Genomic DNA, 24,746 nt, shown 5'->3' on the forward strand with positions numbered 1-24,746 from the left:
TTAAGACAAATCATCTCGGGCGATTTCAAATTAAAAGCTTGTAAAATATGTAACCTCTCCTAGTTTTTGCAATTAATAGGGTATGTCTGCAATTAGCCTGACTTACAGAATGCTACACTGTTGTCATTAAAAGATGTTTTGTGAAAGTGCTGCTGTTATTATGGAGGCTCAGGAGACCAATCCCTCCTAGAGGGCAAACAGTGGACTGGTAGAAAAACAACAGCCATAAATCACATTGTCAGATAGCAGAGAGAACAGGAGTGAAACATAGGCACATGAAGGCCATTCACTAAACACAGCACAGCAGATTCCTAGTCAGGATTTACTGAACCTGTAATTAATTAAAATTTCCTTCAAGCTAAATCTTTAATAAACAAGGATTTGTGCTGACAAAGAAGAAAAACACAGCAAACACAATTTTAACAATGCACACTACAACATTTATTACCTATCATTTCAATGTATCTAGTGGATACTTGAGAGGGTGTACGGTGTAAGTTACAGCTCTTAACATAATTTAAAAGGAAGAGGGTTTTCACAGATTTCAGTGTTAAATTTTTATGTATTCTGTTCTGATACTGTAGCATTTCAGAATTCATGCTACTTTATCAGCTGGTGTATTTTTAGTCTTTAGTTTGCAATCTGCTCACAATACTCTCTATTTTGCTTAAATTAAGATGTACTTAATAGCAATGTTTTCTTTTCTGGGATGTCTCAGGGAACCGATTTAGCCTAATGATAAGCAGCAGTCATTGCCATGCACTAACTGGGACAGCATTAGAATAAGTTTTGCTTAATGGGGACAAATTCATCCAATGCCTAAGGGTTAAGCAGTGGTTAATTAGGCTTGAAATTCTGAGTTCTGGTATTAAGAGAGACAGTGTCAAGAAACAATGACAAAATGAGAACCTTTTTAAAAAAAAATCTTGCGTTTTTATTCAGAACAGTATTTTCCTGCCTTCAGACTTGAAACAATGATCTTTTTTCCTAAATCAGGGTGAAATACTGATTGTCCAGGGCCTCCCAATTCAGATGGGTCTAGTGTCCACTACAGGGCAGCATTCTGACAAGCAGCAACCCGTTTTTTGGGCCATGTCCTATTTCTGATTATGAGCACCAGAGAAACGCCTCTAACTAAACACATTCTTCCCTCCTGCTGAATATTTAAGTGTTATATTGCATGGTTTTGCTGTGATACAACCTATGAATGTGAATGAAAAAAAATCTGAACAAAACCAGACCATGAACAACCACACCAGTAAATACTGAGCCTGGTGGAAAGAAAGGTATTTCTTTTTTGAAGAGACAATTTAAGAGTGAAACTATACTGCAGTTAACCATTTCTATGGATTGTGTCTTTTTCCTTTGCAGTGCAAGGTGCCTTTGGTTTGTTTTCTGAAGAAATATTTATTTATAAATAGATCAAAAATTGCTTATAGGTACACTGCAGAGACACATTAGCAGTACTTTGATTTCAAAGTCTGGCACTGCATGGTAAATTGTCATGTCAGAATCTGCCTGCCTTTCTGTCTTGGAGGACATGTAGCCATGCTCCTGTGCACTTATAACTGGGCTATTCTGCTCTTCAACTGCCTCAAACTGACTAGACATACAAAGATGACTCTGCAACTTTAACAACAGGTTGTGCTTCAACCTGTGCGCGGGTGCTCTAGTTACTCACGTCTGGTCTACATTACACAATTATGTTTATGTAAAGTAGCTTATGTCGACCTAATTATGTCAATGTCTACACTACAGCCTTGCTTCTGCCGATGTAAGTGCCCTACTCCACCTCCACAAGAAGCATAGGGCTTATGTCGGTGTAGTTAGCGCAAGGCAGTGTCTGTGTAGATACTTCGTTATTTACGTCGGCTGATTGCTGTCTTGTCAATTTCAGAGCAGCGGCCATGAAACTGACAAGAAAGCTAGGCAGCTAGAGCCCAGGTGCCCCCCTGCTCCCAGCTGGGAGCCGGGGCGAGAAGCTCGGGCACCCTTCTACGCACCCGCTCCCCATCGGGAGCTGGGGCAGTTGGACCCCGTTCCCCAGGGCCGAGAAGCTGTGGGAGGCTTCCCCTCCCTACCCTGACTCCCAGTGGGGAATGGGGAAGTGAGAAGCCCCAGGCAGCTTCCCCTGGCTCCCTGCGGAGAACGGGGCACTCTGTCAGGAGCCTGGGAGGCAGCTGGGCTTCTGGCAGGGAGCTGCTAGCAGAGCTGAGATACCAGGCTCTAACAGCTCCCCACACTGCCCCTCTTAGGTTGGTGGAAGCGCTCCTGGTGAGAATGTGCACGACTGACCCAAGGAGGGTAGTGTGGACATGCATCACCGCAATAATTACTGCGTGTAGTGTAGACATACCCTCAGAATTTTGTTGGGTGAGGAAGGTCTTTCCAACCCTCTTCTTTTCCCAGTGATGAAGTGCACTACTGGAAAGCTTTATGCTCCACTTTTATAATGGTGGTGGTGGTAAAGAAAAAACAAGTTAACCTCCCATAGCTTCAAAAACATATATTATCCCTGGGTGAGAGGAATACAGCAGATTTACAAGACTGATTGGTACAGTTCAAAACTTAGTCACCAGCACTAACAGCTTTTTTTTTTTTTTTTTTTCTTTCTGAACTTCAAATTCTCGTCTTGTCATGCCACATAAAAATTCTCAACAGGAAATGTCTGTTGCGCAGTTTTTAAAGTTTGATGGTTGGAGTGATCTGAATTGGACCATTTTGACTTTATAGTTTTTTTGGTCATGTAGTAAGAATCTCTGTGCTGCAAGGCCTCTTGTTTGTACATTTTAGTGATTTGCTTAGTTAACTGAACTTGCTCTTGCATTGTTAAGTCTTGCACATGACGTGGCTCATTTTGCCCCCAAAGTTCCATGCGAGAATGTTCATTGACATTAGGATGTAGCTCATATATTGATATCTTTAAAAAGGAGAACAAAGAAAACTTAGGAAATTATAGAGCCATCAGCCTAATTTCAGTACCTGGAAAGATATTGGAACAAATTATTAAACAAGTCTGAAAGCATCTAGAGGATAATAGGGTCATAAGGAGTACCCAGCTGGAGGGTTACTGGCCTAGTGCATAGGGGGAAGAGCAGTAAATGTGATATATCTTGATTTTAGTAAGGCTTTTGATACAGTTCCACATGATTTGCAGTCTAGATGAAAACTATAAGGTGGGCGCATAATTAGTTGAAAGACTATACTCAGAATAGTTATCAATGGGCTTGCTGTGAAAATGGGAGGGCGTACCCAGTGGGGCCCCACAGGGGATCAGTCCTAGGTCTGGTAATAGTCAAGATTTGCATTAATGACTTGGATAATGGAGTGCAGAGTATGCTTATAAAATCTGCAGATGACACCAAGCTGAGAGGTGTTGCAAGCACTTTGGAGGACAGGATTAGAATTCAGGATGACCTTGACAAATTCAAGAACTGGTCTGAATTCAACAAGATGAAATTCAATAAAGACTAGTGTAAAGTATTTCACTTAGGAAGGAAAAATCAAATATAACTACAAAATGGGGAACAGCTGGCTAGGTGGCAGTACTGCTGAAAAGGATCTGGGTTTATAATGGATCATAAATTGAACAGGAGTCAACAATGTGATGCAGTTGCAAAAAAGGCTAATATCATTCTGGGCGGTATTAACCGGAGTCCAATGTTTAAGACACAGAAGGTAACTCTCCTACTCTACTCAGCGCCAATGAAGCTTCAGCTAAGGTACTGTGTCTAATTCTGGGTGCAATGCTTTAGAAGAGATGTGGATACATTGGAAAGAGTCCAGAGGAGAGCAACAAAAATGATAAAAAGTTTAGAAAACCTGACCTATGAGGAAATGTTGAAGAAACTGGGCTTGTTTAGCCTTTGAGAAAAGAAGACTGAGATGAGACCTGATAACAGTCTCCAAATATGTTAAGGGCTGTTATAAAGAGGACGGTGATCAATTGTTCTCAGTGTCCTCTAAAGGAAAGACAAAAAGTAACAGGCTTAAATCTGCAGCAAGGAAGATTTAGATTAGATATTGGGAAAAACTCTCTAACAGCAAGGGTAGTTAAACACTGGAATAGGCTTCCAAAGGAGGTTTTGGAATCCCCATCATTGGAGGTTTTTAAGAATAGGCTGGACAAACATCTTTCAGGGATGGTCTAGGTTTATGTGGTTCTGCCTCAGCGCAGGGGGCTGGACTTGATGACCTCTTGAGGGCCCTTCCAGCTCTTCATTTCTATGGTTCTACAGGGCTGTAAAGTATCATAAGAGCCTGAGCTGACAAGAGACAGAGCTAATGAGACCAGTATTTTATGTTATTCTCTCCTATACAAAGGCCTTATTGTACACCGTAAGTGGAACATTATTTATGACATGCAACATGGGGCTTATTTCTTCAGCCTTTTTCATCCTGAAAAATTTCAAAGCACTCTACACATCCAGGAATCACTTCACCAATCATTGAAATGAAGCTCTTTCTAGGGTGAGATACCATAGCACACAATATCAAATAGCACATAACATTCCATAGCAGGCTAGGGCAGGAATACTATATCTAGTTCAAACTGCAGGTTGAATTCAGCAAGGAGGATGTAACTATCCAAATTTGACTTTTACTTGGACTCCAGGGTTATCACCCTTTATCGTCACAAAATGACTATGGTATCGTCAATGATTGTAAATGGGAAGACCTCAGTTTTATATTTCAGCCAAATGGTCTCAGAGTTTCTGCTGGGGCTGGAGCAGAGTTAAGGTGGCGTGGGTGACCTTAACTGTACATCACGTTGCTTTCAAGTGTTTAGCGTTTCTGAATGTTAACAGTAACGGATGATTTCTTTTCTTATTTTATTTTAAGCAAAACAACAGTGTTCTTTTGATTAAAAAACAATTTAATTCTCAACTTTCTTGCAAGGCAAAGTCACTGATATGTACTTTGAAATCTTAAATCCAGTTTAGTTTCTTTTTCCCCTGAAAATTGAAAGTGGCTGGTAACGTTGCTGAAAGCCCATTTAGGCTCATGGTAACTAAAAGTAAGGAAAAGTGGTCCTAATAATCCAAAAACACTTTAGGATTGTGCCATTAATAGCTATTTGAAAAGCACCCCAATAGTCCAAAAGGTAATGCACCTCAGGCATGGACCAATAATCTATTAATGCACACCATAATGTGGCTTATAGCTGTCATGCAGCGCAACCATAGTTCTGGTGAGAAAGACAAGCAAATTTGGTTAGGCACCAGGAGAGATGCCTAACCATTCTGCCGACTTCGAGGCGGGTAATTGGCACTACAAAATGGTATCAGTCATTTTATATCCAGTCTCCATTAGACAATCTCCCTATAGGTTTATGCAATTCAGAACCTTTGACATTTTTATACCTAAGAAAGCAATAAGACCAGAAGACGGACAGTAGTTAAAAGCAGCACATGGAGCACCGCCTGGCACAGAAGTCACATCAGAGTAGTACTGAGGTTCAGCGATTATGACAGAGATGTTGAGAATAAAACTAAGGAACAAGTATATTTAAAAAAAAGTCAGGTCACAGAAAGCCAAAAAGTCTGCTATTTTCTGGAGTAAAACAGGAAACAGTTTGACAGTTCACAATTCTCAGAGACTGGTAGAGCTTCCACATTTACTCATTGGGACTGGTGGCTCCAGTGTCACTAAATAAAGCTTAACGCATTGCCCAGTACTAGTTCACAGGAAAACAGTCATGGTTACATTTCTATAACGTGCAAAGTGCAACTTGGGGGGAGAAGGGGAATCACAGCTTCAGAGGCACAGTATACCTAGATGTAAAGTGAATACAATTTTTGGGAGGGTTAATGTTTGTAAAACGCTTGGAGATCCCAGGATGCAAGGTAGTACAAGAATAATAGTACGGTGGATCTAGGTATTTTCTCAACTTCTAGTTAAAGAATTCAAGGTTAATTTGAAGATTTACAAAACTCTTGTCCTGTTGCCTCTTCAGTATACTATGCAGTTACTACCATGTCCAAAGGGCCAAGTCAATTCCTACTCAATTTTTTTTTGCCATATAGCTAAATTTTATTCATCAACTGTAGGAGCTGAATACTCTTGGCTTCTTGGGAGTCATTTGCCCCTCTCATGCATCCCAGAGCTCCTCTTACAAGACTACTGTTGTGAATGTTCTTCTGGCCAACTGCAGCTGTCTGCAGCTTCCCCTGGAACTTGTTAACACTTTTCCTGTAACCTCTGGTTAATTCAGAGGAGCCATGAATCACTCTACAGGCCTAGCCACCGCTTCCCGCAGCTCCCATTGGCCGTGAACGGTGAACCACGGCCACTGGGAGCTGCGGGCAGCTGTGCAAAAGTAAGCAAATGGTCTGGCGACCCACCAGTGGATTACCCTGACGAGCTGTGTGCAGCCCATGACCTGCAGGTTGCCCACCACTGCTCCCTCCCAATCAGGGGCAGAGTATGCTACCACTGCAGGGCTCCCAGATCCTGTTTGCCTGAAAAGCAAAAGTATCAAGCTCAAAACTCATGTGTCACATGGTAACACATTATGATATACTGCTATATTAATAAGTCAGTCCTAGAACTGTCAATTAAGAACCAAACACATCTAGGTTGTACTGAGAGAACAGGTGGATTCTGATTTTACTTTTTATCACTTTAATTTCATCTTGAGAGAAAAGCAGTTTTGCTTACTTAATCACAATTTTCATATTTATTTACTGAACTCAGTATTGGCAGCACAAAGGGGCAGCACGGTCCCTGAAACAAAATACTATACAATCTGAAAAGATGAACAGCAAACTACACGTAGGTCACAGGTTTCAGAGTAACAGCCATGTTAGTCTGTATTTGCAAAAAGAAAAGGAGTACTTGTGGCACCTTAGAGACTAACCAATTTATTTGAGCATAAGCTTTCATGAGCTACAGCTCACTTCATCGGATGCATACTGTGGAAAGTGTAGAAGATCCGAAAGCTTATGCTCAAATAAATTGGTTAGTCTCTAAGGTGCCACAAGTACTTCTTTTCTTTTTATGTAGGTCACAGGTGATCAGGAGATGGAATCACCGCATCACTGTTGTGTAAACCTTCTGCAGGTGGCAGATCAGCACTGATAGACTTCAAAGAGTAAGTGTGTATTGAGGAGGAATTTGAAATAGGAGAGAACAAGTCTAATGAACTGTTTATTTTACAGGGTCAGATTTCATGATGTTGTAAATTGTATTTGTTTTGATGAAATGGTAACAGTAACAGACTCCTTCACTCCAAGACCAATGAAGGCTAACAGATTTTACGAAGGGTTTCAGAGTAGCAGCCGTGTTAGTCTGTATTCGCAAAAAGAAAAGGAGTACTTGTGGCATCTTAGAGACTAACCAATTTATTTGAGCATAAGCTTTCGTGAGCTACAGCTCACTTCACTGGATTTTACGAAGGAATTTAATTTAATCAGACACACAAACTGATCCTTTTTTGGCTATGGAGTAAGTAGGAAAAATTATGGCATATAGCCATGAGAAATGTATATGAGTTTTAGACCATGCTGATTTTCCTTGGCACCCTGGAGTAAGACATTCTCTTTCAGGGCTCCAAGGTGTAGAGTGCCATTATTGCTTTTGATGTGCAGAGCCCACAGCCTATCCTGCTGATCATTATTGTGTTTACTTGTAATTCCCCCCACCCCAGTCTGTCTGTATCCATCTGTTGTTTCTTGTCTTATACTTAAGACTGTAAGTTGCTTGAAGCAGGGAGCACCTTTTTGTTTTCTGTTTGTATAGCACCTACCACAACGGGGTGCTGTGCTATGCTAACACAAATAATATTTGAAGAGACATTAGCAGAGGATATTTGATTATTCAGATGGTGGGACGGAGCGGGGAGCCCTGAAGTCTTCAGTGTACCTCTCCCCCTGCTTGTGAAAATTCTGTGTAAGTTAGACAGGTTCATTAATTAACAAAAACAGTAAAATAAGTATGTATGATTTAATTTAGAAAAACATGCAAGCATATTATTGTGGTCAGTAGACTTTTAGGGCTTGAATGAAGACACACCGAGTTAATTAAGCAACAGGAAGCTATTAGCACATTTCTCAGTGTGCTGTTCATTTTTTGCTGTGTACTGTAATTATATCGATTTCATAACATACTTAATCAAATGCAATTAAGAGCCATACCGTTGTAATAATATTACAATTCAGTAAATATTTAAAGAGAAATTTAAAAATGGTTTACTGAATTCTGAAAACTCATTTAAGCACCTGAAACTGAAGCCGAAAACAAATCTAAATTTTCCTCTCATTTTCTTTCTGACAAGTACCAAATATTGAAACTTCATATGAAATGGATTTAATCAGTTTGAGAAATGGAATAAAACTCTATAAAATTAAAGGTTACTCCAGAAGTGAAAGAGTAGCAGAGACATTGTCTGAGAAAAAAGATACACTGTCACTGCTCCAAGGAAGTGGGACTCATTGATTTAAACTGAAATAATGACCAAATAAATAAAAATAAGTGGAAGTGTGTCTGTGTGTGTAGGTGGAATGAATTAAAGACTGGATCAAGGCTCTTCTGATGCAAGATAGCACGATGGAAGAATTCACCAGTACCACTAGTCTGTACATATACAGGTTCTTAGATACATTGATCAGCTGCAGAAAAGAAGGCTAATAATTTCATACACAGTTTCCTAATTATATACAAGACAAAGGAAACAATTACACCATGGCCTTGCACAGTGGTGAGCACTTACTTGAGAGCACCTTACCTCTATGGGAATGTACAGAAAAGAGTTACTTAAATGATCAAGACTACACTTAACTCAGAGGGAGTTGACGATACTCAGCACCTTTCTGGATTGAGTCTTCAGACTCAAAAATTTGAAGAGGAGGAATATTTGTGCTCACTATGTGGACTTGTATTACACTGCAAAAGTACCTAGAAAGGACTGCACTGATTTAGAAGAGAGCAAAAGGAAAATGTGGACTCCTGGAAATTAAACTAAGATGACAAAAGTTTAGGTTAAACTGATGCAAGGACAACTCTCTCCCTCCATCAGAGCATGAGCCGTGTTTGGAATTTTTTGCCTCTGGAGGTAGAAGAATACAATGTGACAAGATTCAAGAAAGACGTGTTGAATATTACATGGACATCACCAACACAATAGAGTGTAAACAGGGTTAGATGACATGGTATGGGAATTTATGCTCACATGAACATGGTTAAACTAGTCCTCAGACATGGGGGTCAAGAAGGATTCCCTTCCCCCAGGGCACATTGGAAGGGGTCTGGGATGGTTTTTAGTATGTTGCAATATTGTCAGCTATGGCATGGTGAACAATAAATTCCGTGTGAGAGCAGCAGAATAGCACTACTTACTATGGCAGCATGCATTAATGTTGAGACCACTACACACTTCTTGGTTACATTACTGTTTAGTCATCACTTTTTTTCGTTGGGTTTCCCAGAGAATCTATGCACATCACTGAGAATATTTTAAAGGATAAAACAATTAAAAAACCCTGAAAAGTCAAGCATACACACAAACCTTCAGGAATAATGGATATACAACCCCATGTACTGAGATAACACACACACACTTTTCAAATGTTACCTTTTTGTTGGTGTAAGAGCCAGTTTCATGTAGAACTGCAACTCTAAAGGGAGGCCACCAACTGTGGAATTCTTTCACCCACTGATGCATCACTGTGGCTGGACACACAATCACCGTTGGGCCCAAACCTTTAAACCTAAAATAAAATATTCAGGAAGAAAACATTAATGTGAAATAAATACGCTATATTAAATGACCCATTAAAATAACCAACAGACACTCAATAGTTCAAGCAGAATACGCGAGCGAAGGACATTGATTGGCATTTTTTTTTTTAAACCATCTGATGAAAGGGGTAAAGGGTACAGCTACAACAGTTGAACAGTTAATGGATGCATTTATCAATATAAATACAGAAATAGAAAAGCTCCAAACAAAATAGTAAAAGGGCACTGTGGTAATGCAAATCAGATTTAGGATGCACAAAGTCTCTTTAAAAGAACTGAAATTATCAACTGCCAACAGCTTTGTTACTTGCATGTTGGCTAAAAACAAATGGGGGCTTACATTCTCTCAAGTATCTTATTATACATAATGTGGGTGAGGTAAGGTCTTTTATTGCACCAACTTCTGTTAGTGAAAGAGACAACCTTTCAAGCTCCAGGGAACTCTTCTTCAGGTCTGGGAAGGTAAACAGTGTCACTGCTAAATACAAGGTGGAACAGATAAGGAGTTAACACATGTTGCAAGACACCATTCAAGACGAAGTGGTCAGTCATAGGGCAAAGGAGGGTTAGAGGATTACAGACTGGTGTAATGAGACACAAAAAGTATCTCTTTTGCATACATGATTTTAAGTGTCTAGCACAGTTATGAATTTAAGCTCCCAGGCTCATCTTTTAAGGTGTTATGCAGGTTTCCTTTCAGAAAGAGGACTGAGAGGTCAGATATGAAAGTGATCTTTTTGTGAAAAAAGTGTTTGCCCACATCATTATACACTAACATTTTGCATTATGTTGGTAATACAGAATATACAGCTTTAAAACCAAAAATATCCAGCGTTCTGACTATTTTTGGGCTCTGTCTTGTATCCTTTTTATTAAAGACACACAATTAGAGCACATTTCATATTCAAGCTCTTTATAAGCAACTACTTCAACACCCTATGAGGCAATATCAAACACCCTTTTTAGAAGTGGGGATACTGAGGCAGACAGGCAAAATAATCTGCTGAAATCTACAGAGGAAGTCAGTGTCAGAGCTGGGATTAAAACTTCCCTGGCTCTCAATTCTTTTCTTCACATCTAACCCCTTCTCTCTCTCTCTCTCTCTCTCTCTCTCTCTCTCTCTCTGAGGAAGAGCATACTGTTAGGAACAAACTCCAAGAAGCTGCAGTTGAATTCATAGCTATCCTGCTCTTCAGAAGGAAAATATTTTCTCTCTCTCTCTTTTTTTTTTTGAAATGAGACACACACAACAGGGTTAGTCGAGGTAGAAACACTGACAGACTATCACAGAGAAGATACAACAGCAGGAAAAATCTCAACACAAAATGATACCGTTTTACTGTTCAAATATTCTCTACCTTGAAACATCAACATGAATAAATAAGTCATCTTTACCACAATCACATACATCTGTGTTTTCAAGTCTTGCAAAACTGTTGTGGAAAATCATGTGCATTTCAAGAGGTATTATCTGTGAGAGACTAAAGACAAATCACTGAACACCTCTAGATTACTGATAAGTGGCCAGGAAGGAAACAAACTAGAACTGCCACAAACGAAGGATAACAGCATTTCAGAGACTGGGGACATTTTATGAAGGATTCCGGTTATTTAACGTATCAGTTTCCAGAATGACAAGAGATCCTCCCCATTGTAAAGATGGGGAATGGCAGCACAGAGAGATTAAATGACTTGCCCAAGGTCACATAGGAAGTTTGTAGCAGAGTTGAGACTTGAACCCAGGCCTCCCACATCTTAATCTACTGCCCTAACCACTGGACCATCCTTCTTCAGACTGTAAACTCTTCAGGCAGAGACCATGGCTTTTTTTTTCTTAAATCTGAAAAGCTCCATGCCAAGTTAACAAAGTGACAGGCTATTCAAATGCTTACTCATAAACAGCAGAACAACACAGGCTCCTCATTATAAACAACCAGTCTCAACTAGTTTAGAATAATCCCTAATTAGTATAATTCCCTGACATTTCTATCACTCTCGTAATCCCTGTCGGATACTGCTAATCCTTTGTCCCCTGTACACTTGTACTTCAGCAGTTTCTTTAAAACCACATGGGGTAAGCATTTAGCCAGCCAGCGTGGACGGGCCCAAATAGCATGTTTGACAACTGAAGCAGACAGCTCGACTTGAGCAGCTGAAGTAGTATTTAAAATGGATTCAGAAAACAAGGTACAGCACTTGGGTAGCATTGGCATAACTCCTCTATGCCAGTGCTACACACTCAAAACTCCAAACCAAAAATCTCCCCAGCGGTGTAAAGTTTGCCACTTTTGGTTTGCAGGGGATTTGATCAGTTTTGTAATCTGTTCCACTTCACACGTGTTTGTGACCCACCCACCCCTCCCTGGAAGTTCATTTCAAAGTAACACACTGGTGGGAAAGCTTCTGATCAAAAACACGTAAAACAATGAGTTGAAACTGTGAATCCCTCCCTAGAACTCAGGGGGGTCATTTGAAAAAAAAAAAAAAAAAAATCAGTTCAGGTTTGTTCACTGGGTTCACAAACCTGGGCAAAGTTTGGAGGTCTGATATAACCCAAACCCAAGCAAGTTTCACCCAATTTCAAGAGCGTTTAAACACAGTTTAAAAACAAAAAGAGCTAAAACTATGGAAACAAACTGAATCAGAACTCACAAACAGCTTCCAATGAAGAGACAGGGAGAGAAGCGCAACCTGGCTCGTTCTTTGGCTCTCAAAAGGCCAACATCAAGAGATACGATGTTTTTGTGGGCACTTTCATTCACAATTGATTTAGTTCTTGGGTTAATATACCACACATTCATAGATATTAAGGTCAGAAGGGACCATTATGATCATCTAGTTCGACCTCCTGCACGACGCAGGCCACAGAATCTCACCCACCCACTCCTGCGAAAAACCTCTCACCTATGTCTGAGCTATTGAAGTCCTCAAATCGTGGTTTAAAGACTTCAAGGAGCAGAGAATCCTCCAGCACGTGACCTGTGCCCCATGCTACAGAGGAAGGCGAAAAACCTCCAGGGCCTCTTCCAATCTGCCCTGGAGGAAAATTCCTTCCCGACCCCAAATATGGTGATCAGCTAAACCCCGAGCATATGGGCAAGATTCACCAGCCAGATACCCAGGAAAGAATTTTCTGTAGTAACTCAGATCCCACCCCATCTAGCATCCCAACACAGGCCATTGGACCTATTTACTGTGAATAGTTAAAGATCAATTAAGTGCCAAAATCATGTTATCCCATCATACCATCTCCTCCATAAACTTCTTTTATTGAAGCCTTTTCCCCATAATACGATATTAATGAGAGATCTGAGCAATAATCCAATATACCATACTCTTTCATTATGGATCACAGGATATGAATATTGATGGTTAACTGATTTGAGTCTGCTGCTTATTATTAGCACTGGCTGCAGCACTCAAAGGATTCCTACTGAAGACAGGCAGATTTTCATGTCTAGCCCCAAATTTCAGGGCTGGCTTTTTGTTTCCCTAGGCTCAATGTGGCATTCCGTTTTGTAAACTTCTAACAGAAATTAGACTGCTCATCAATGATCGAATGAAATCCTACCATCTTCTGATTTGTTCAACTGCAGCATAAAAAGCGAGACTTGTAATACAAGCCAAAGTAGTTATCAGATGCCTAGTTAATATAAAACTACTGAAAATCTTCAGTGCTGTTAGGACACTACAGACAGTATTGAGAAGGAACTTTGCCTTTAAACATTCATATTCAGTAGATTATCACTCTCAAAATTACCACAGCAGCTAGTTTCTCACGCTTGGTTTTAACTGAGATGGATTGTTTCGGAGGTTTAGAGAAAATCCATTCTAGCTATCTGAGGAGGTCGGAGGGAAAAAAAGGAAAATTATTGACCTGTAAATCTCAGAGGGTTTTAATTATAATAGATTCCTAACTCTTGAATCCACCTCCCAGTGAATTACTAGACTTGCAAAGTTACTCATTTTCTTCAGAGTGGTAGCCATGTTAGTCTGTATCACCAAAACCAACAAGGAGTTCTTGTGGCACCTTAGAGACAAAAAAATTTATTTGGGCATAAGCCCACGAAAACTTATGCCCAAATAAATTTGTTAATCTCTAAGGTGCTACAAGGACTCCTCGTTGTTTACACTTTCTTCACTGGCAGGCAGTGGGTGCTCCAGCTGAAAGGGTACAGCAGGCCCTCCTGCCTCTAAGGTTGTCTAGACTTTGAGCTGGAGGTGTGATTCCCATGTCAAGGGAATACAATAGTGTAACCATGGCACTGTAAACCGCTAGGCTTCTTGAGTAAATACCTGTCTAACACATACTTGGACGGCCAGCCCCTCCTGACACCAGAGCTACACTCTATTTTTAACACACTAGCTCAATCAAAACTAGTGAGAATATGTATTCTCGAGCTGGGAATTACATCTCCTCAAACTGTAGACACAGCCTCAGAGAGAAAGTGAAATGCATCAAAATGATATTCAAGACCCATGTGATTAATATAACTATGCCTTAGCAGGCCTGCCGAGGAAAAGCCACAAAAAATGCAGCCAGCCAACTAGCTGACCATTTGGACATGCTTCTTTTGGAGACAGTTTGACTTAATGCATCTGACTGAAGTGAGAGAAAAATCTGGAGGATGTTCTAAGGACCTCAGTACACTCCAGATGAAGGACAAGGGTCCTTTTAACAAAGCGTTTGTGAAGTTTTGCCAAAATCTGCACAGAAAACAGAGCAGAAATGTATCTACCTGCAGCAAATGAAACAGCAGCCAAATAAATTCTGATGGATAGGATCTGTAACCAAGAGTGAGAAGGGCAAAGAAGGTTGGTAAGCAGTTGTTTGGGAGATAAATAAAATGATCCACAACTAGGTCTTTTCACTCCAGTTCACAAACCTTTTCCAGTTGAAATTATATGTCAAAAAATGCCTTCTGGGCAGCTAGAATCACTTGGACACCTGCTCAGAAACAGCAACCTCTTCAATGTCTACCCTATCAGGAGCCATGCTTATAAGATTCCAGGGTATTATGCAAAGAAGGAACATGTTTGTCTGCTCATGCATGCCGAGGTCCTCATTTTGATGCGATCAGCAACTGCCAAGTAAGAACTAATTCTGTGTCAGTCAATCACTAATAGGCCAGAAGAAGAAGGGAGGCAGAGGGACGGTATGGCTTATGCGACGGTCCAAGTACACAGACAAGGGAAGACATTTATGGCCACTATGGTATGAGTCTCTGAGTCTGGTTTCTTATGTAGTAAATTAGCGGATGTGCCAGAGATACTTTCCCAGCCTTTTATCCAGGACCACTCATGATGGTATATTAGGGTAAGCTCAGTCTGTCTGCAAATAGTTTTGCCCATCCTTATCAAATAAGTGACATGCAGAAGTATCTTTTAGGGACAGTTTCCAATTCCACCCTGCAGGGCTTTCCAACAAAGGAAGTGAGACGCCCTCCTCCCCTATCGTATTCTCATCAGCGTTCTGTCAATCTGGATCAGATGCACCTCTTGAGATACTAAGGGGTAAAATCCTGGTCCCATTGATGTCAATGGCAAAACTCCCACTGATTTCAATGGGGCCAAGATTTCACTGTAGACCTTCAAAACCCCAAACATCACAAACAGCACAAAATGCTACACTCATCTCCAGGCCATTTATATGAAGTGTGGATTCCTGAAGAGACTTATGCCAGCATTGTCAACCCTTTGTGTCTATAGTTAGGCTCCTGAATCTTTACTTTGTGGAAGCTGGGATTGCTCTGCACCTCTGAAAATGAGGCAACTTCTATTTAGGGCATAACCTAAGACACCCAATTTGGAAAATTTGGCTTCTAGTGCCCTCATTGTCCCTCTCTGTGGACTTCCCATCCCATGACTGGAATCAGATATCTGAAAGTACTTTCTACATTGTAAATGCTCTATAGACTTCCCCCAAATAGTGCATCTCAGAGGGAGCCTGTCACCTGGATATGGGAATCTGTCTTGCTTGTTGCCATGGGGCCTCAAGGGTTTATAGAGGCGACTCATGTAGGGGCCACATTTACCAGGAACATTGGTCCAGCCATTACTGTCTTTATTGAAACCTGATCTCTCTGTCAAATCCGTCATGCCAAGTACATCCTTCATACTTACAGGATAGGGGACTCTATCCTGGGCCACAGCGACTCTGAAAAAGATTTGTGGGTGATGATGGATAATCAGCTGAACATGAGCTTCCAGTGCAATGCTGTGGTCAGACGGGCTAATAAAATCCTTGGATGAATAAACAGTGGAATCCTGAGGAGCAGAGAGGGTATTTTACCTCTGTATTTGGCACTGGTGTGACCACTGCTGGTATACTGTCTCCAGTTCTGGTGTCCACAATTCAAGAAGGATGCTGATAAATTGGAGAGGGTTCAGAGAAAAGCCACAAGAATGATTTAAATATTAGAAAACACACCTGATAATGACAGACTCAAGGAGTTCTAACTATGTAGCTTAATAAAGAGAAAGTTAAGGGTTGACTTGATCATCGTCTATAAGTACCTACCATGGGGAACAAAATTTGATAATGGGCTCTTCAACTGAGCAGAGAACGGTGTAACACCATTCAATGGCTGAAAGTTGAAGCCAGACACATTCAGACTGGAAATTAAATGCAAATTTTTAAACAGTGAGACTAATTAACCATTGGTACAATTTATCAAGTGTCGTGGTGGATTCGCCATCATTAGCAATTTTAAAAATCAAGACTGGATGTTTCTCTATAGATCTGCTCTAGGAATTATTCTGGGGATGTTCTATTGTCTGTGTTACAGAGGAGGTCAGACTAGATCATCACAGTGATCCCTCCTAGCCTTGGAATCGATTACTCCAACAAGGGGGAAGGAAAACTTGCTTATGTTTCCCAGATCTAACTTTCACCTTGTCCTCATCCAAAGTTCTCCTCAAAACTCACTTTTGCAAAGCCTGTCAACTCCAGTTCCCGCAATGAAATGAAACAGACGTAATTACCTTTTTAATAAAAGGACATCACTAACAAGTAACCCATACTGTCATGGCACCTTTTGTATCTTGCTCTCCTTGAGAAAGGCAGGATCTCCCCCCGACTTCTGTCACCATTCCCACACTCTCCATAGCTTCAGCCAACTAATAATGTCAACTAAGCTTCACTGTGTACTTTGTCTTTTTATTTTCCTGTGACACACTATGCTCACTAATGACTGCAATATGAAAGAAGAAGAAAGTAGGACAAGCAAGGCTGCTACTTGTCTACACTCGTACTCCCTGAGTTGTTAACCCTACTGCAACTGAACTACTATTAGCAACTGTTTAAAACATTTTGAAAAATTACTGTGGGCTACAAAGTTTAAGTAATAATTACTCAAGGAGAGACCGTGAGTAAGTGGCATGGCTGGGATTAGAATTTGAGGCACGGGGTTGTGTGTGTAGCGGGGTGTTTCCTGACGCCTAGTAGCATGCTTTACTAGTAAACCCATGCAGATATTTCAGTAATTTATGCTACTACGGTATTTTCAGATCTACCACTGCCGCCAACTATCAAGGCCAAAGAGAAAATTCTGGTCAGATCATCTCTACAACATCTGAAATGTGATAGCACCTTGAGCACTCCAAGTATTAGCTGAAGATATCAGTATTTCCTGCTCAGCAAAAGCAAACTGTCTTCAAAAAGAAATTGGGGCATGAACTAGACAGCACTGAAGACAATTAGGTAAACATACTTTTGTTGATATGATATTAGAAAATTGCCACCTGTACTGAAACAGAAGCACTCCTATCTCAACAGAATTTAACACGTCCACTGATGTTGTCTGGAAGGGCACAGGAAAATAAACTACAGGGCTCCGCCAATTGTATAACCTGATGGTAAAGTTCCTCTCTCTGGGGCAGGTCTCTCTCAATCTCTCCTCTTGAAGCTGTTCCACTCTGTATAAAATACTTGAATAGCCACTAGGGGGTGGGGGCAAAGAGGAAGGGAGGGCAGAGAGAGAAAAAATGACTATAGCCTGGTGGTTAGAATGCTCACCTAGTAGAACAGCTTCAGTGGGAGAGACTGAGAAGATGTCTCCCCAGATTACTCTACAGCCCAGAGATTAGGGCACTCTGCTGTGAGGTAGGAGACCCAAGCTCAAATCCTTGTTCCACATCAGGCAGATGGGGAATTTGAACCAGAGTCTCCCATATCTCAAGTGAGCGCTCTAAACACTGGGCTAAAAGTTATAAAGGAAGGCACGGACACCACCATCATCACCTCCTCCCGCTTTGTGAATCTAGACTTTTTAAAAGGCCCAGAAACAAAGCGGTTCAGGTCAAATGACATGCTTCGTTTAACTTAAAATTGACTTTTGATTCTCTGAAATTTACCACAATTTTTGGCTTCAGTTCTGGTTGTAGTGAATTTTTTGGAAATCCCAGTGAACCAAAAAAATCAGTTATTTGCCCACCTCAAGGCTGGGGAAGGAAGCAATGTTCTCTATACTTGTGTCCTCTTCCCAGCTAGTAAAGCTACTTGGGGGTAAGATCGTTCTAGAAAGATGCTATATTTTGTAAGTCATTTTAACAGCATTTATGTCCATGCTAAGTATTCATTATACAAAGATTTAATTCAGTTTGAAAATCATCACTTTTCATTACTTATCTTCTACTCTTAGTAAATCTATTTAGTAATTTGAGATCCTAAGTTAGAAGGTGCTACAGAACTACAAAGTATTAGTACCATTATGCATGCACTTGGTATTCCAGGATTTAGAAGAATCTTCTTCTGGTAATCTGTCTCATCCACAGATAAGAATAAATTCCTTCTTTAGGTACTACTCAGCAATACATGGAAGGAGTAATAAGGGGTGTGATATGGAAGTCTGGTCAACCTAAAGAATGGCTTTCAGAAGATGTAGATTTATCTGTTCTGGTCTTTAAAAAGATTCTGCAAGGATGTTCCATTACCCACCAGAAGCTCTGACTTTCATCCTGAATATGCTGGTTACTTCCTGTAAAGCATTCACCTGGTGTCTTGCCAGAACAAATATTTTAATGTAAAATTTAATAAATGGAACTAAAGGTATTACATCTAATTTAAAATTCCATATTGTGTAAACTATTGATATTAACGTAATTGAGTTTGTAAACAATCCATTTGTGTAAGCTAACCTTAGACACTGTATTGACCCAAAATATCTAGTGTGGCTCATCTGCAACATGAAGCATCAATGCCTGGAATTCATTAAAAGTGTTACATGTTTAATTTTTCCTGCCCTACAGCTCCATTGTCTCGTAAAAAATTTCCTTTGATGTCCCCCACTAAAAGAATTAAAGGAATAATGTAATTGAAATGTCATTAATAATTCACAGGACCCTCCTCCACCAGCAATACATCTGATGAAATATTAATTGAGCTCCACAGACTGACAGTCTGCAGTGGAGCACTTGCCTGTAATTTGAACCACGAGTCCTGATCTTGCTGTAGCTCAGACCTGCCAAGAAGGCAATTATCTGGATGGTCTTGCCCAATCCCATCTCATCTCCCAGAATTCCTCCTGCCTGCTGGCAGTGCAATTCCCAGAGCCACCTAACACCTGTCTGCTGGTACCTACAACAACAAGGAAAAAACATGGCAAATGTTTGATAATACAGATCATAACAGAAAGTACTCATGAAATAATCATTTGGCAAGGTTCTAATACTAGTTACAGTAACATGCTGCATGTGTGTTTTACATAAGTGCTGTATTTACAAGGTCATGCATTTTTGATGCACTTAGACATTATATGTGACAAATTCATTCTTTATGCAATGCTAAAGCATTTCTAATTAAACTGATAGACATGGTAATTACAGGGTATTTTATTTCATGTATTTTTAAAAATACTGTTAGAAGTAACTTGGGAAGCTGCTCTAACATCCACATTTTTATTATCCCTTCAGAAAGGGGAACTTTAACAGGTAGGGGTCTAGTAAGGTACACCATTTGGACTTAATTGGAAGCTTAGGTTTGTAATTGGTGATGCATGGGATTTATGCTCCACTACAAGAGGGATTAGGTTTGTTAAACCTTGTTTACTTTATATACAACCAGAAATTCATTTAACAGAACTCAGTCTCTTTAAATAAGGAAAAAGCTGACAGATGTCAAAAATATTTTGAAAGGCAAAGAAACAAAGATCTGTCTCAGAGAGTAGTATGTAGCAATATGTTACTAGAAGAGGATACCAGTGCGCTTACAATTCAAAGTGAAAGACTGGAAACAGAATGAACAGTCATGTAGAATACACCCCAATCTAAACACAGATTAACAAAAGAATGTAAAACGAAAAATCAAGAAGGTCGGATTTGGGAGGCCAGATCGAGACTGATTTTAGGACATGCTTTTTTATAATGATATGTAATAGTGCAAGCAGGAATTATACTAATTAAAACAGATGCAGTTTAAACTGAAAGGACAAGAAAGTGAAAAAAAATGAAGCAAGATAGACTTAAAAATGTAAATCATTTAAAGGGAAATACCAAGGCGGTTGAAGCATTTGTGTATCTCCAACATGCATATTGAGTGGAGCAGAGGTTGAGTATAGAGATGTAGCTACTGACAGAATGGGGACAGTTCATACAGTGCACTCTCTTACACTTTCTTTTGTAATTCGGTTTTCCTTCCTTGAGTGAAGAATATTTAGGAACACTCTGGCCTACTGACACTCATGTCTACAAACTCCTTATAAATGACTACTATGGTTTTACTGATCATTACACACATTTGGGATGTGGTTCTTAACTTAGGTATTTAGATGGAAAGCTAAACGAGATAAGAATGAAAAAAAGGATTTGAGAAGATCAAAGAATCATCTAACACCACAAATTTTATCACTTGAGGGATCACATCATAGCATGATGATGCCCCAAATGTATTACAAAAGGATCCCCCTAAACATAACATTTGTAGTGTGAATGGACCAAACATTTTTCAGGAAGGAAAAAGCTAAAAATGAAGAAAGAAAGGTTTGCAGAATTACAGTATTACTAGTTATAACTGGAGTTAGGGACCTCCCCAAGAGCAATAGCAGAGGTGTTATGGTCTGACACCTTAATGAGATAACAACAGCCATTTAAGAGTATTGAAATGCAAACACTACCAAGGAATGCCGATTCAAAGAATCAAATACCTTTGCCCCTTTCACTGATTTTAGGTCAGAAGTAGTTCTTAACAGCAGTTTTCAGTTAAGACCAATTAGCATAACAGTTGTTTCCCAAGCATACCTGGAATGTTACTCATCATTAAGGAGGTAAACTATTAATCTGCATGGTTTCAGAGCAGCTGCCTTGTTAGTCTGTATTTGCAAAAAGAAAAAGAGTACTTGTGGCACCTTAGAGACTCACAAATTTATTTGAGCATAAGCTTTCATGAGCTACAGCTCACTTCATCGGATGCATTCAGTGGAAAATACAGTGGGGAGATTTATATACATAGAGAACATGAAACAATGGGTGTTACCATACACACTGTAACGAGAGTGATCACTTAAGGTGAGCTATTACCAGCCGGAAAGCTGGGGGGAAAAAACCTTTTGTAGTGATGATCAAGGTGGGCCATTTCCAGCAGTTGATAAGAATATCTGAGGAACAGTGGGGGTGGAGGGGGGGGGAAAGTTTTACTTTGTGTAATGACCCATCCACTCCCGGTCTTTATTCAACTTTATCCCCCTAACCCAGGAACCTATCCTTGCAACAAAGCCCGTTGCCAACTGTGTCCACTTATCTATTCAGGTGACACCATCATAGGGCCTAATCACATCGGCCACACTATCAGAGGCTCGTTCACCTGCACATCTATCAATGTGATATATGCCATCATGTGCCAGCAATGCCCCTCTGCCATATACGTTGGCCAAACTGGACAGTCTCTACGTAAAAGAATAAATGGACACAAATCAGACGTCAAGAATTATAACATTCAAAAACCAGTCGGAGAACACTTCGGTCTCTTTGGTCACTCGATTACACACCTAAAAGTGGCAATTCTTCAACAAAAATCTTCAAAAACAGACTCCAACGAGAGACTGCTGAATTGGAATTAATTTGCAAACTGGATACAATTAACTTAGGCTTGAATAAAGACTGGGAGTGGATGGGTCATTTCACAAAGTAAAACTATTTCCCCATGTTTATTTCCCCCCCTACTGTTCCTCACATGTTCTTGTCAACTGCTGGAAATGGCCCACCTTGATTATCACTACAAAAGGTCCCCCCCCACCCCCCCACCCCCGACCCCGGCGCTCTCCTGCTGGTAATAGCTCACCTTACCTGATCACTCTTGTTACAGCGTGTATGGTAACACCCATTGTTTCATGTTCTCTGTGTATATAAATCTCCCCACTGTATTTTCCACTGCATGCATCCGATGAAGTGAGCTGTAGCTCATGAAAGCTTATGCTCAAATAAATTTGTTACTCTCTAAGGTGCCACAGGTACTCCTTTTCTTTTTGCAGTTTTATGGTAGGTCAGCTCTCCAGCCAGGTTATTTCTTAACTTCAGTCTCCTTCCAGGGTAACAAAGTTCAATGAATGGTTGTCCCTTTCTGGGATCTTCAGCCCCATCTCTAGGCCTGTTTAAATTCGAGCCCCTTTCTCGGGCTTTTAGTACAGAGTATTAACCCCTTCTTGGGGCTTAGGCCACTTCCACAGTGGCTAGTGGGGGGACCTAGGCCTGCCCTACTACCCTGGGTCCCAGCCGAGGGACCCTATAGACAGCCGCCACATATTGCTTTCATTTACTTGTTTGCTGCTGCTATTCCCTGGGCCACTTGCCACTTGGTCCCATCACTTTCACCCTTTACCTTAGGTTACACTCCTTAGGTTCTATTTGTCTTGTTCCCTGCTTGCACAGGGTCTCTCCAAGCCCTCCTTGCCTGGAGAGTTTTTCCAGCTTATCCCTGCTTGAGCAGGTCCTCCCCCAAGCCTCCTTGGCCAGAGACTTTCTCCATTTCCCAGGACTTCGTCCCACTTCTGGTCCCAGCCAAGAACGAATATGCTCAGGCAGCAGGCCCTGCTGCTCCTTTTAACTGAGCTCGCTGTGCTCTAATTGGCTGCTTCCCTGCAGCCTTTCTAGGCATGCCTTGAGGACCCACCTTCACTGCTCCTTTTCAGGGGCTGCGTATGGTAGGCCCATAAGGCCTCCAGCAGGGGGCCTCAAATGGCCAGTACACTGCATCACATAGCTTACAATTAAGGCTATGAGTCAGTCACGGATTCTGAGATTTTACGAGACCGCCGCAACTTCCTCAAAATTCCACTAATTCAGTGCCGGGCGGCAGCGCTCGGGCTTCAGCCAAAGCCCGAAACCCATCCCCCAGGGCTTCAGCCGGAGCCCCGCCACCCATAATATAGCTTCAGAGGGCCCCCTGTGGCATGGGGCCATGGGCAATTGCCCTGCTTGCTACTCCCTAATGCTGGCCTTGTGTACATTTCCGTGATTTTGTTTATTGCCTGCATCCTATCTGAGACTTTTAATAAAAATATCCATGCCAAAATCTTAGCCTTTATTAAAATCAATCCTGCTCACCAGTTTTTGTTTTGTTCTTATACTGGCATTCCTGAAACCTGGTTCCATCGCTATATTAAGCAGTAGGAACACAGTTGATCTAACTACACTTTCTGAAGAGCAGACAGGAATAGATAGTGAGGAAGCATTATATTGCTTAAACAGTTTAGTGAAAAAGTTAAAAGATCTGATATTACTACCAATCGGAACAAATGTGTTTTAGATTCGATTAAACAGTGTCAGAAAGCATCATGTAGCGTTTACAACTGTAGGCTTCCTTAGGTCAATATTCAGCCATCTTTGTACTCAAATTTGGTCAGAACTCAAAGTTTAATGCCTATTGACTGAGAGCCTTCATACATTGGAGACTTGAACATTTAACTTAAAAGTCAGACAAATCATTCAACTCAATTGATCTTTTTAACCACTTAGGAAGTTTTGCCAACTGACTCATGCTTGCAGGGATACCCTTCATTAGTGAGGCTTATATCTCTAAGATTAATTTTTAGTTGCCTGCCTCAGTTGGATCTGGTTTTAGGAGGATTTCTGCATTACCTTTGTATAAACAATTGGAGACGATACATTGGCTGATCAGGGTCTTGTCAACCAGATATTTATTCACTCACTCTTTCAGAGCTCAGATTTCAGAGTAGCAGCCGCTCTTTAATTCTGAGGAACTGTGGGGCAAAAGTAGTAATTTCTTTGAGGTTATAAAACTAACTGTTCCTGATTAAATGGATACCATGCAATGTCTATTACAAAGCATAGCCATCTATAGAGCTAATTACTAGGATTTAAGGTTAATCTTTCCAGAGAGGAGATGGTCTTCCTACTGTGCGGACACCACCAGCTACAGCTACACTCAAATCAATATTGCATGAATGTCAGAGGGAAGTTATGTAATGAGCTGACTCATCAGCTGCCTTATTTGCATTGCCTTTTGTAATTGGCTTATTCAGAAGAGCCCAGGCTGAATGATTTGTAAGCGTCCCTCAGCATTTACATTCAACATTATGGTATCAAAGAAATGAAAGATGAAATGATTATTTAAAAATCAGACTGGACAAAATGTTTTAACATACAGAGGGTACTATTAATCCTGCAGCAGTTCTACACCCCAAGTAGGGTACAGGACTTCAGCCTCAGCATGTCTGAGCATTTTTTCTCGTCTAAGTTTAAATAGCAAGGTTTAAATAAAACTAACATAAGTTATAAAACAGTTCTCAAGATGAGACTTTCCCACAGTTTTTGCCAAGTATTTAAACTCTCTTCCCATCACACAAGTGCACATTTTCCTAATTTTTCTGCACCACAACTAAAGCAGCTGCAGCCACTGTATGCTAATCTTCAAGTTAAAAAACAATAAAGTTTCCTTCCACTCCATACCCCAGTTAAACATTAGCATTGCCAAGAACAGAAAGTGTTCTTTACAATGAAAAGCAGTTTTTAAATCTTTCTTTTACCACTAGATTAGCTGATATATAGATATTCTC

The 24,746-nt window shown here is 40.6% G+C and overlaps 1 protein-coding gene across 6 annotated transcripts in view; it reads right to left on the reverse strand.

Moving 5' to 3' along the window:
- The window catches only part of ERCC6 (ERCC excision repair 6, chromatin remodeling factor), a 79,329-nt gene that overhangs the window by 27,338 nt on the left and 27,245 nt on the right, over window positions 1-24,746 (reverse strand). For 4 of the 6 annotated variants that reach the window (XM_037903940.2, XM_037903941.2, XM_043551055.1 and 1 more), the window contains 2 exons: window positions 19,157-19,315; window positions 9,572-9,707 (listed from right to left, as the gene is read on the reverse strand). In XM_037903940.2, the coding sequence (XP_037759868.1) occupies window positions 9,572-9,707; window positions 19,157-19,315 (295 nt within the window). The remainder of the gene's footprint in view (window positions 1-9,571; window positions 9,708-19,156; window positions 19,316-24,746) is intronic. The other 2 variants (XM_043551057.1, XM_043551056.1) reach the window with 1 other exon arrangement.

The sequence above is a fragment of the Chelonia mydas genome, chromosome 7, assembly GCF_015237465.2.
Source record: "Chelonia mydas isolate rCheMyd1 chromosome 7, rCheMyd1.pri.v2, whole genome shotgun sequence".
NCBI classification, from domain to species: Eukaryota; Metazoa; Chordata; order Testudines; family Cheloniidae; genus Chelonia; species Chelonia mydas.